The sequence below is a fragment of the Physella acuta genome, unplaced genomic scaffold (assembly GCF_028476545.2).
Source record: "Physella acuta isolate Inbredline_101_S28 unplaced genomic scaffold, ASM2847654v3 ptg001975l, whole genome shotgun sequence".
Lineage (NCBI taxonomy): Eukaryota > Metazoa > Mollusca > Gastropoda > Physidae > Physella > Physella acuta.
The window spans coordinates 79,181-91,067 of record NW_026733480.1 but is presented as its reverse complement, the minus strand read 5'-3'; the positions used below and the strand labels follow the sequence as shown (position 1 = coordinate 91,067).

General features: G+C 34.7%; 1 protein-coding gene across 8 annotated transcripts in view; it reads right to left on the bottom strand.

Moving 5' to 3' along the window:
• Nucleotides 1-1,156: 1,156 nt before the first annotated feature.
• Nucleotides 1,157-11,887, bottom strand: part of LOC131931466 (NAD(+) hydrolase SARM1) — a 55,543-nt gene continuing 44,812 nt past the window's right edge. For 4 of the 8 annotated variants that reach the window (XM_059288271.1, XM_059288272.1, XM_059288274.1 and 1 more), the window contains exons 4-15: nt 10,840-11,016; nt 10,023-10,163; nt 9,370-9,466; nt 9,047-9,191; nt 7,812-8,421; nt 7,020-7,196; nt 6,404-6,528; nt 5,841-6,076; nt 5,222-5,357; nt 3,288-3,477; nt 2,693-2,814; nt 1,157-2,255 (exon numbers count right to left, since the gene is read on the bottom strand). In XM_059288271.1, coding sequence (XP_059144254.1) covers nt 2,021-2,255; nt 2,693-2,814; nt 3,288-3,477; nt 5,222-5,357; nt 5,841-6,076; nt 6,404-6,528; nt 7,020-7,196; nt 7,812-8,421; nt 9,047-9,191; nt 9,370-9,466; nt 10,023-10,163; nt 10,840-11,016 — 2,391 coding nt within the window. In that variant the 3' untranslated portion in view covers nt 1,157-2,020. Of the gene's footprint in view, nt 2,256-2,692; nt 2,815-3,287; nt 3,478-4,998; nt 5,057-5,221; nt 5,358-5,840; nt 6,077-6,403; nt 6,529-7,019; nt 7,197-7,811; nt 8,422-9,046; nt 9,192-9,369; nt 9,467-10,022; nt 10,164-10,839; nt 11,017-11,887 lie in introns of those variants that run through there. The other 4 variants (XM_059288277.1, XM_059288276.1, XM_059288275.1 and 1 more) reach the window with 2 other exon arrangements.

Genomic DNA, 11,887 nt, shown 5'->3' with positions numbered 1-11,887 from the left:
TATATAACCTTATTTCATAGAATATGATGATAAACATAGATCTATATTCCACTTCCTGTTACTGTGGAAAATATGGAAAAAAGGGAGGGGAATTTAATTAACTGACATTCATTATGTAAAGTGACACTAAATCTGACAAAATCCACTAATATTTGAATATGACAATACTATTTAGAAAAGTTAATGTCATTCATGTACTGTAAATAGAGTGAGTAAATAACAAATGAACAGTGACTGGTATGTTCATTTTGATGAATGGAATTTCCTCCACTTTGGACTTTTCCCACATTTTCATCCCGAATACTGCCTGTCATTTTTATTTTACTTTAGATAGACACCACAGACCATGAAATATGATCCATACAAAATCAGTTCATGATTTTATTTGAAAATCATCTTCCCCCAAATGTTCCATTCACCAAGTAAGCACATGTTTATGTGTCAATTTTTCATTTTTAACCACACAAAAATCCACATTTTTAAAGTCAAATGTATACATGCAAGCGATGTAGAGATAACTTTATAATAACAGTAAAAATAATAGTAAAATTATAATTAAGAAATTAAAAACATATATAATAATAATAATGAGGCAGTTGGAAATTAATTCATTTAATTTTTTCTTTGCTGTGAATTAATATTCCATATTTTGATACTCGATGAAAGAAACAGCAAACTTGTCTCTATGGTCCAATTTATAAATTTATCACATACACACAAGTCTACACATTTTTTCCACCAGTGATAGAAAGGTCAGCTAAATTTCTAATTGTTAAATAATTTTTATTTATGAAACAAAGGGCTCAATTTTTATTGGTTAATTTTTGTGATAAAATAAATTGTTGGGTCCACTTTTAATGATTAGACCCTTTATCAGTTTTGCACAAGTTGAGTATTATTAGCCAGAAATTGCTTGGTTATTGCAATACCTTTATTTAAGTTGGCAAATTGTAAATAAGGGTTGATGATGCATTGTTTAAAAAATTATGTCATGATGACCTTTGCGTAATACACTGCATATTATGTTTACCATAAATACAGTTTTTGAATAAAAACCTGGTAATGTTGTTGTACATATCATTTAAAAAAGTTTTATATATATATATATATATATATATATATATATATATATATATATATATATATATATATATATATATATATATATATATATATATACATATATATAATTATATATTCACATATCTTAGCTAATGTTAAGATATGTAGGAATAATAAATATCTGCTTACACAACAGAACAAATTATAGCCTTAGAGCAAGCAAAGATGATTAATTTAAACAGCAAGTTGATGGAGTAGTGTAACAGAAAATATAGCAACAACATAAATCTGTGTGCTGGATGTACCTGGTGTTACTGACTAGATGAGGCAGGCTTTTGTGTGTCCTAGAGAGGACCACTATGGTGCTCTTTACAAGTGTTTTCTATTATGATTGGTTTAGGGTTGCACAAATTATTGCCTGGTGGAATACACATAATTTAATATTTTATTTTTGTAGTTTTTGTTTTACAAGTTTACTTATCCCAATCAACATGCTAATCTAGGCTTAACCATGCAATTTTGAAACTAGTTCGGCAACAAAAATAATCTTTGTGATAGGAGATTCAAAGATTGTTTAAATTTAAAATTATACCATCCAGGTACAAATTGTATTGAGTTTATCAATAAGGATTTTAGCTTTATATAATTCAACTAATATACTTAAAGTCCAGTGGTGTCACTAGGAGGGGGTGACACCCCCCCCCCCCCCCCAAGACACCATTGCTGCAGCCTACTAATGATGTCAAGTCTACTGTTTTTGTTGAAGTTTATACAACAAGACTGAGTTCAGTAGTTGGACACCTTAACTTATTTGACATATTAAAATGATATGTGTCTGTGGATTTAAAGCAGCCAATGTTTCTACCACCAAAGCCAAAAACTTCAGGAATGATCACATTTTACTTCATATATGGAGTCAACTCTTTATAAATAATGTCAGGTTCAACAAGGTGAAAGGTCAAGACTCCCCAGGGCTGTCTATGGAGGCAGTTTTACTTAAGCCCTGAGCCCGTTGGTAGGGAGGTGAGTTGGGACTCTCAAATGCTGTTGTGGACTGTCTGGGAACTGATGTTGTATTATTGCTACTGTGGGTACTTGAGGGACCTGCTGGAACTCTCTGTTGTGGGTTGACCTCCCCTCGGAGGAACTGCTCTAGCTTGTCAACACATGCATCCTGATAGTCGTGGATCCATCTGAGAAGACAATAAAGCATTTTAATTCAAAAAGCTTTTAGGGTGTGTTTAAAAAAAAGTAACTTTATTTTTAATCAAGTGAAGTAAAACAGATTTTTAAAACTTCTTATTATATTTTCAAAAAAATTATTTTATTTTAAATCAAGGTTTGATCTAAAAGGCACTTCAATTTTTCATAAAATATGGCTGACACAGTTAAAAAATTGTTTTTTGTTCCTAATTTTATTTTAAAATCAAAATTCAGTCCTTTATATTTAGAAAACCACATGTTAGTTTTTAATAAACAAAGTTGATTTTTTTTTTAAATTATTTTTTTGTAGGGGCTATTTTAAAAAAAATCAGAGTTTGATCAAAATACTTTTTAAATTTAAAAGACCAATATCTGACAAGAGCAATTTTTTTAGTAGAATAATATATATTCAGATCTATGATCATACCTGACTGCATTAAAGTAACACACATTTCTCATATCTTCTGGTAGGGAGTCAGGTGCTGGCCACTTGAAGTTGTCCAGTAAAGGTATGATGTTACTACCTGCCTCAATAGCTGCTGTTATCTCCTACACAGAAGAAAACAAAATGGCTGCTACTTAATTTTTTACATGTGTTTATAAAGTAAGCATCAAGTCTAAAATGGAGTTTTAAAAAATACACAAGTCTTTAAGACTGCCTTCAACAGTGTTATATTTAAGTTTAAATCCTTGCTTATTTTATACATAATTTAATTTTGTATATCAAGGTATTAAAATTTCAAAGCTTCTAGTTTTCTTTTTAGAGCCTCTATCTTGAACTAAAAATTGCGAAATAATTTCTTATCATTAAGTGGGGATTATTTTTATAAGCAAGGTGTATTTAGTCTGGGAAATACTCAAGATAAGGCAGACAGAACAAGCTTAGATTTCAACAGTATGGATTACACCTAAATACTCCACATAGAGTTTCCTCCCTTGAAACTATTTTTATTTTTCAAAACACTTAAAAGATCAATCAAGTGCTTTCAACTCATAATTGAAATTCTCCCCTCCAACCTTACCCTGTGTACCCAGTCCTTCTTCTCTGTGTCTCCCATGCATCTATCTAATGAGTTGGGGGTGAGTACAATGATGAAGTTCTTGGCCTGCTTGACACTCTCTAACAAACTCTCATCAAACTTGCCAGCACGCAATCTCTCTATGTCGATGAAAACAGTGAAACCACGCAGCTGAAGGTGAACTTTTAACAAACTGTGGAACAAACAAACACATTTTTTACTGATTATTCTACAGTATAAAATTTTATAAAATATGTGATTTGTGAAATTAATAAGTATGTATTAAAACAATATTATAATTTTTAAATGAACACAGCAAGCTGTTATTTCTGTAAGATGCTTTGCCTAAGTTATCAAAGCTTAAAAGTAATTGTAAAAATAATTTTGGATCTATGGTCTTATATATTGCATCTAGTGTAAGAAAAGTTAAAAGGCTGTTGGTTCATTATAAATAAAATATGCATTAGCTGTAATGATTAAAAAAGATTTTGCATTATGGTTGTACAAAAAAAAGCTTTTCTTTTACAAAAAGTTTTATCATTATTTTTATAACAGATACTTCAAGCAGCTACAGGTTTTTCAAAGAAATAATTGTTAATATTTGTTTTTAGATAACTTTTTTGGTTTTTAAGCAACCAAACAGGTGTATGGGTAGAGTTCATTTTCTCACGGACTGCTAAAGATGGGGTGGACAGTGTAGGCATATACATCTAGTGGATGTGTAAGGAGGGGAGAGGCTGGTGGCATAGAAAAGAGACAACATTTCATGCAATTTTTCATTATAACTAAAAAAGGTGTATAAATACTAGGAAAAAAATAGGTGGGTTCAAGCAAGGCAAGTCACTATTGGTCACCAATGGTCATGGGGTCTTCAAAGTAAATGATAATTTTGGTTTATGGGGCCAATGATAATATATTATGGTTGTTGAAATCTGTGATAACTTTAGTAAATGGGGCAAAAAACTGTTGACAACTTGAGTATGTGTTTGTGAGGAAGGAGTTTCTGTATAATTGTAACAGTACTGGAAGACTATAAAAATTTAAATTTTTCAATCATTAAATTTTTAATGGACCCCACTCCAAGTTAACGTATGATCATTATAATATAACCATATAAGACTATAGTTTTAAAATGTACTAATTGTTTTCAAACAAAGAATAAATTTAAAGTTCCTCATGCTATTTAAATTTTCATGGCACACACTGTTTAGGTTGAGTGAAATCAGAGATTAACTTTCTCAAAGTAGAATGTCTGAGACATTTACTCTAACTCTTGAACTAAAGCATATTGCACTATTAATACAGCTTGATTTATTATCACATAATTTTAGTTTTGTAGTGTTTCACAGGCTAGAGTAAAATATAATGTTGAAACTATAGGCCTATATAGGAAGAGATAATTACAAAGGTAAGACTAGGTTAAATTAAGGCACGATGCTTAATGGACCTAATTTATTTGGTCCAAATTTTAAATACATTTTAAAAATACATTTTGAGATGTCTATTAAATTTCTAAACTTTACAAGCGGACCACATTTCTACCCAAGAAGTTGCAAACATTCACACAACAGTGTCGAGGGGCCACAATCCACAGTTGTGGCTTTAGAAATACTAAGTCTAAAAGACAGATCAACTTCTATCAAACATGAAAATAAGAGAGACTACAGTAAAAAAAAAAACAACCAAGAGACTAAGTACACATTCCGGTACTTACACCAACTTAAATGTAGTACTCCTTTAGACAAACATTTCTGGATATCTTACTTAACAAACTGAGAGATGGAATGGGGGGAATTAATTTCAGACATGACAGTCTGAGCAGTTCAAAAATTAAAAAGCAAAACAAGCACAAATCATAAAGCCTTCAATGTGGTCTGCATGTAAAGATTTTAAATCTCACTATTGTATGTTAAAGTGAAAGTAGAAGAATGTCTAACCTGGCTAGCTGGGAACCGTTAGAGCGCCTGTAACTAATAAATACATCAATGGGGGGTTTGTGGACACCTGAGGAACTCAAAGCATCAACACTGTCATACGGGGCAGAGGCTGGACTTGTTAGGGTGGATCTTAGTTCTGTGGGGAGAGAGAAATATATTATGAGGGTGGCTTTGGATATTGTATTTTACTGTATGGAAAAACAGACAATGTGGGTACGCTGAAAGAAAAAGTTAATATAAAATTTAGTAGTTAAAGTTTTTAGTCAAAGTTAAGATCCCAAAGTCTAGTTAGTTGAACCAGGTTTAATAATAAAATGTAAAAAATTAGTTTATTTCAAATTACAATTTGATCATCAAGTAGGAAATATTTCTACTCTAAATTTATGGTACTGTAAATCACTATAAAAACTATTATTTAGGAAGTAAAAAAAAACTAGCACCTGTATATACATTCTTGAGTTAAAATATTGTCTGAACACAGTTAACTATGCGAAGTAAAATGTTTACTTAATCCAAAGTATACTGTTCTATGAAAGTTGCACAAATACCAATACATCCTTATCTCCATTTGGTTCTAATCCAAGAATTTTTATAAGTATTTAGAGACAGGGAACATTACCTTCAATTTTGGATAAAATTTTCATTCTGTGAATACCATTGACAATTTTACAATCGTGAGACAGGTGGCTATCCTTGACTGAGCGCAGCAGTGGGCGGTCCACTCCTGTGTAAAGCATTTGGTAGGTGTATTGTGACATGTCCTCGCTGACATCACGCAGCCATGCCCCCAGCATGCTTGGGTCACAGGAAGTGTAGTCTGAGGAAATCTTGAGATCTCGCAGCTCACGGAGAAACCTAGAGCATATTTTAGGAAGGTTCAAGATAAGAAAAAATGTACTACTTAGGACAAAGTGACAAAAGTTCCAAAATTTATTTTATTCTGCATTTGTGTAAGTGAGTTTTAAAAAATAGTAACTATCAACTGTTGCTAAATCAGTTAGTTTGGTGGTGTCTCCACCATTGAGAGTTTGAAAACAAGCAAAGAATAAATTTCTTTGAACAATGCATAATATTTTAGAATTTTCATGCTAGTACAGATCAGAAAAACAGGAATTTTAAAAAATCGAAGTAATTTGGTAGAAACAAAAAAAAAACATGCCTAAAAAGGTTCCTTAGAGTTACCTTTTCCTTGTGATGGCACAAGTCATGTTGATACTTTCCATCAGCTCTTCTTCAGTCAATCGAAGCAACAGGTCACCATCAACCTGACACCTTTGAAAACTGTCAGAGTAGGAACTGAAGCCCACCTGAAATTGTAAGCATAACCTTATATTGTATCTCAGCTATAAAACCTTAAACTTTGTTCAAAATAGATAAATAGCATAAGAGGTCAAAATGTTTTAAAAATGATAAATGTTTTGAACATGTCAGTGTTGTATAAGTCTTAAAGCACTATTTATGTTAACTGTAACAGTGCACATTTTAAAGAAACAGACAACAAACAAGTCTGACCCTGGGCTATTTTTCTTTGTAAAATATGATTCAGATGAAAAAAAAATTATTTCACAAAACTTAAAAATAAAAAAAAGACAAAAAATCATTATAGGTAAGGCTTTAAAAAAAAAATAACCAACTAGAAATAACTAAAATTTGGACTTTTATAACCAACATTCTCCACCTATTTGGATTTATCTTGAAATAACCAGAGATGTAAAAGAATTAACCATGGTGGAGAGTCACAAATCACAAAAAAAGATAGTTGATTTTCAAAAGATAAGAGCAAGGACATGTGACATACCTGAGCTATCCAGTGGACAACATCATCACAGGTCCAGAGGGGAACTTGTTGAGACAACTTGTGGGGAACTTCCTCTCCGATGATCTTCAAAGCCTGTGCTGCCAACTTTGACGCCACCCTATTTGGTGTACTTGCCAGCCATTTCAGTGGCTCTACTGCCTCAATTTTATACAAAACCTGGGGAACATTACATTCATGAAGATAACTCATTTTAAAACAAAATAGAGAAATACTTCCCATCAGGTACAGTAATTAAAATAATACTATTGTCAGTAAATTTACTGAATAAATATTTAAATTTGCAAATAGAGTCTTCTTCTTTCTTCTTCTTCGTTCTTAATTATTAGTGTTGAGGGAGATCGAGATTTATCTGCCAGTGGGTTTGAACTCGAGACTTTGTTCGAATGTATCAACCATGAGCTTTTTGCCGACTCGACCGCGCCTCCAACACAATTAAGCGTTACGTGTCAACTGGTTATGCGCCATTGAGGCCATTGACTCCGATTTCAGCCTGCTTTTCTTTTTGGATTTGCTTCCATAGCCTTTGTCCAACCAAGAACAAACTACAAGGCAGCAGTTGTTTAATTTTGGAGTTGTCTCTCCTAGAAGAGTGGCTGTCCCCAGCTAACGAGCCTCATCTGCCCGAGGGTTCTAACTTGAGACTTTTCGGTTTAGCAACCATGAGCTTTACCGACTCGACCACGCCGACCCCTTGCAAATAGAGTGATTTTACGAATAATTTAAATAACATAAACAAGGTTCTTTAAAAAAAATGTCAATAAAACTAATTACCTCCTTCCTGCCTTGCTCTGATTTGATCCCTGCCTCCATGACAAAATGAAAAGCAGCAAGAGCTTGCGCCTCTTCCCTTTTGCTAAACAGGACTGGAATTAACCGCTTCAACCACCCAGGGGAGCGACCGTGCCGGTGTGACATATCCCTCTCAGCAAACTCCGCTGGGTCGTGCGAGTCTATGAAAGGCAGGACCAAGGCCAGGGTTCCGGAGCTGATGACAGCGTTCTCAATCTCCTTATTGGACACAAGAACACCGATAGCCAGCAGCGCGTAGTAGCGCACACTGTCATCCTCAACAAAGGCCAGGGGGAACAACCACTCTGGGACTTTGTGCTTGGCCATCTCCTGCTGGTTCTCTCCCCCACCGTACAGCGCCAGGTTCGACAGGGCGATGGCGCAGTTTTTCAGTGTCACCCGGTCGTTACACCTGCACCAGTAGGTGATCGTGTCAAGGCCACCGAGCTTGATCACCTTGGCACAGGTGTCTTCCGATGTCTTGAACAGACTTTCCAGGATTCCGGTGCAGGTCTGGGCCAGCTCGCAGTCTCCACGTGCATCATGGGTCATCTTCACCACAAGTTCAAGGCCATTCTCTGACACTTGTCGCCTGCAGCAAAAACAACCGTGTACAGAGTTTAAATAACATTCTCAACATGACTTATACAGTATATAAAAATCTCAACATGACCTACACAGTATATACAAAATCTCAACATGCTTTACACAGTACATAAAAAACCTCAATATGATTTACATTAAACCAACTCAATCAAACGTTTTTAGAAACAAGAGCCCTACTCAACATTCTTAGCTTTGTCTTTAGCTCATTCTGAGGGGACAAATGGTAAAACAGTAGACGGCTAACCCAAAAGTTTGTAGGAAGTCCCTGGGTTTAAGATAAGTAAAGGTGGCTGGGCATAGTGTTGACCACACTGTCCCTTCATATGCTGAGGTCATGGAAACAGATGAACTCTACTTCACCTGCTCCATATACCATAAGATTTACAAAGATACTTTACATTGTTTAAAAACTAGAATACACAAAGAAATAGACCGACAACCTAGTCAATGTGTAAACATGTTATATAGAATGAACTTAAGATAGCTGTCTCATTAGTTATAGTATAGCTAGCTTTCACTTTATTATGTGAAAGCAGTTTTTTAAAAAAAAGAGTAAAAACTGCACAACTGGACCAGCCATACGGCACCAAGACTCAAATTAAAAAATGTACCTGTTTGATGTGGTCAGTGACTGCTCCAGTAGTCTGGCACTAGCTTTCATCAGTTCCCTGTTGCTGGAAGCCAAGTTGCTGACAATAATGTCCAACGCACTCTCCGTGCGCAGAATGTCACACAACTCATAAGCCAAGTCTTTGCCTACATAGAGTGGAAGAAAAGAATAAGCAGCAAATAAAATATAGGTTACAGAAAAAAATCTTTAACCATAATTTATTTTTTCATATAAGTATATTTTTGTTTTCCAATTTTTCCGGTAGTAGAATTGTATTCTATTTAAATCATAGAACAAGAGAAAGGCATTATAAAATCTACACACCATATATGGGCATGGACCACGCCTGCTCCATGAGGACGTTTAATTCAGTGAGAGCGTTGAGTTGTTCTGGAATGGAACCCATCTGTAGCTGTCGTACCTAAGGAAAGCCATTTTGTCAGCATAAACAGACTAAATTCTCCTAGAGAGACTGACTGCACTTTCACAATGTGGTATCATTTGAATCTAGAAAAATACCTTTACAGCTTATAGACATGACAGAGTTTACTCATTCACAAGTGAGCTTATTTGTAGTTGGACTTGAGGCCTTATTAAGTGAAGTGTGGATGAGACCTATATATTTTAGCCTTTGCTGGCTAAAATTAAGAGAGTTCTAGATACTGATTGAGAGTCATTGGCCTTTTGTTTAAAGGAGTGAATTACCTACAGTATGAGCTGCTTATTTTCTGTTTAAGGGAGTGAATGACCTACAGTGTGAGTCACTGACCTTCTGTTTTAGTGAGTGAATGACCTAAAGTTTGATCCACTGACCTATTTTAGTGAGTGAATGACCTACAGTATAAGTCACTGACCTATTTTAGTGAGTGAATGACCTACAGTGTGAGTCACTGACCTATTTTAGTGAGTAAATGACCTACAGTGTGAGTCACTGACCTATTTAAGTGAGTGAATGACCTACAGTGTGCTCCACTGACCTTCTGTTTAAGAGAGTGTGAGTAGATCTGAAAGCTGGACCTCAGGTTGGACTTTGAACTCAGGCTGTTGCTGTCACTGACAGATGTACTGCTGACACTGGCTGACTTGCCACACGCTTTGAATTTTTCTTTGCTTTTGCTCTAAAAATAAGAAGTTATCTCCCTTTGTTTACACATCATATGAATTATCTACCTTACTTTTTCTCTAAACATAAGAAGTTACCTCCCTTCGTTTACACAATCATGTTTTAACTACCTGGATTTTATTGTACAGTTTTAAGTGTGTTATCTGTCTTTTTAAAAAAAGATAAATAATATGAAATTATCTCCCTTGATGTTTTGCTAAAATGCATAGCTATTTACATTGTTTTAGAGAATTAGAAGTCTTTAGATACACAAAATAGTTTACATATAAGCCATTTTCCATTGTTTATAAAAAAAATGATACTCATTTCTATCTATCCTGTTATAAAATAATATTATAAATTATCTACACTTTTTATTTAGGAATATCTGACTTTCATCTATCCTTTGTATGATAATTAATAATTAAACAATTTACATTTAGAAATGATCGAAATAGAGCTTTAAGAAAATCTTATGAAATACCTACCTGTTTTAAAAAAGGTCTAATAAATTATCTACCCAGATTTTAAAAAAAATAAATAGTGCACAATTATCTCTGACGGTTAAAAGATGTTTATGACAAATATTAGCAATTCAAACATAAATTGTGCTTTACAGGACCCATCTCAAAACACCCCCCCCCCCCCGGGATTTTAAAATCATCCTAGGAGTCCGGACCAAGGGATGTTACCTTGGAGCAGAACGTGAGGTCCTCCATGCTTGAGGAACTCTCCTGGGAAAAAGATCGATGCGTGGCGTAGACGTAGCTCAGGTCGCCCGTCTTGAGCTCTTCGTCCTGTGGGATGGTCTCCAGCAGACGACCGGAAGCTGTCCTCATCATGGAACCGGAAGTCTCGCCAAGCTCCACCTGTCATGTTCAACAAGTTCCTGAATTACCTTCTTTAACAAACCGAATATATGGATAATAAGTTGAATAACATAAGGGCATGTGTACTGAAAGAAGAAAATTGATGAAACAGAAGATACCGAATGTATCGATAATAACTTTAATTAGATACGAACAAGTGTAATGAGAAGGAGAGGAAGAAAATGAATGAAACAGACTATAACCTTATGAAAATAACGAACAATGAGATGTGTCAAGCCCTTCCAATTTTAACGGAATATTTTGGATTTAGTTAAATTATAACCTCCACGAGATTGAGATCAAATCTAAACTAGAAGTGAGTAAAAAATGAGCAAGAAGACAACCTAAACTACGTTCGATCAGACATTTTTCTCCTAGGAGGGGGTGGGACGTAGCCCAGGACCTAAGTTAACCCCCCCCCCCAAAGAGATGCCTGAAAGAAATTGCTCGATATAGGTCAACTTCGACTACATGACAAACAAACAGCAACTAGATATCAAACAAATAACAAAGTATAGTCGGACCGAATTTTTCGCTAGAATCTAGATCTACACCAGGTGCTGGGAGATGACTTCTGAGTTGTTTTCAGGTTCAGACAATTTTCAACAACGTACATTCATTCCTATGGAAACGTAAGTCACATGACTAAACTTTGATAAACACCGCTGTGCAGCTGTGCTGATGTTAGTGTGTAGTTTGTGAATTGTTGTTCTAGGGTGAAAGCAAGTCATCAACTGGATATTTTGTTCATAAAATGTTTGGTTTGTTGACGTGTAGATTAGCACGAAGTTGTTCCTGAATTCATCTTTAACAGCCAATGTTTTAAGATCAATATACAACACAGTTTTGATCATTCTTGGAGCATGGAATT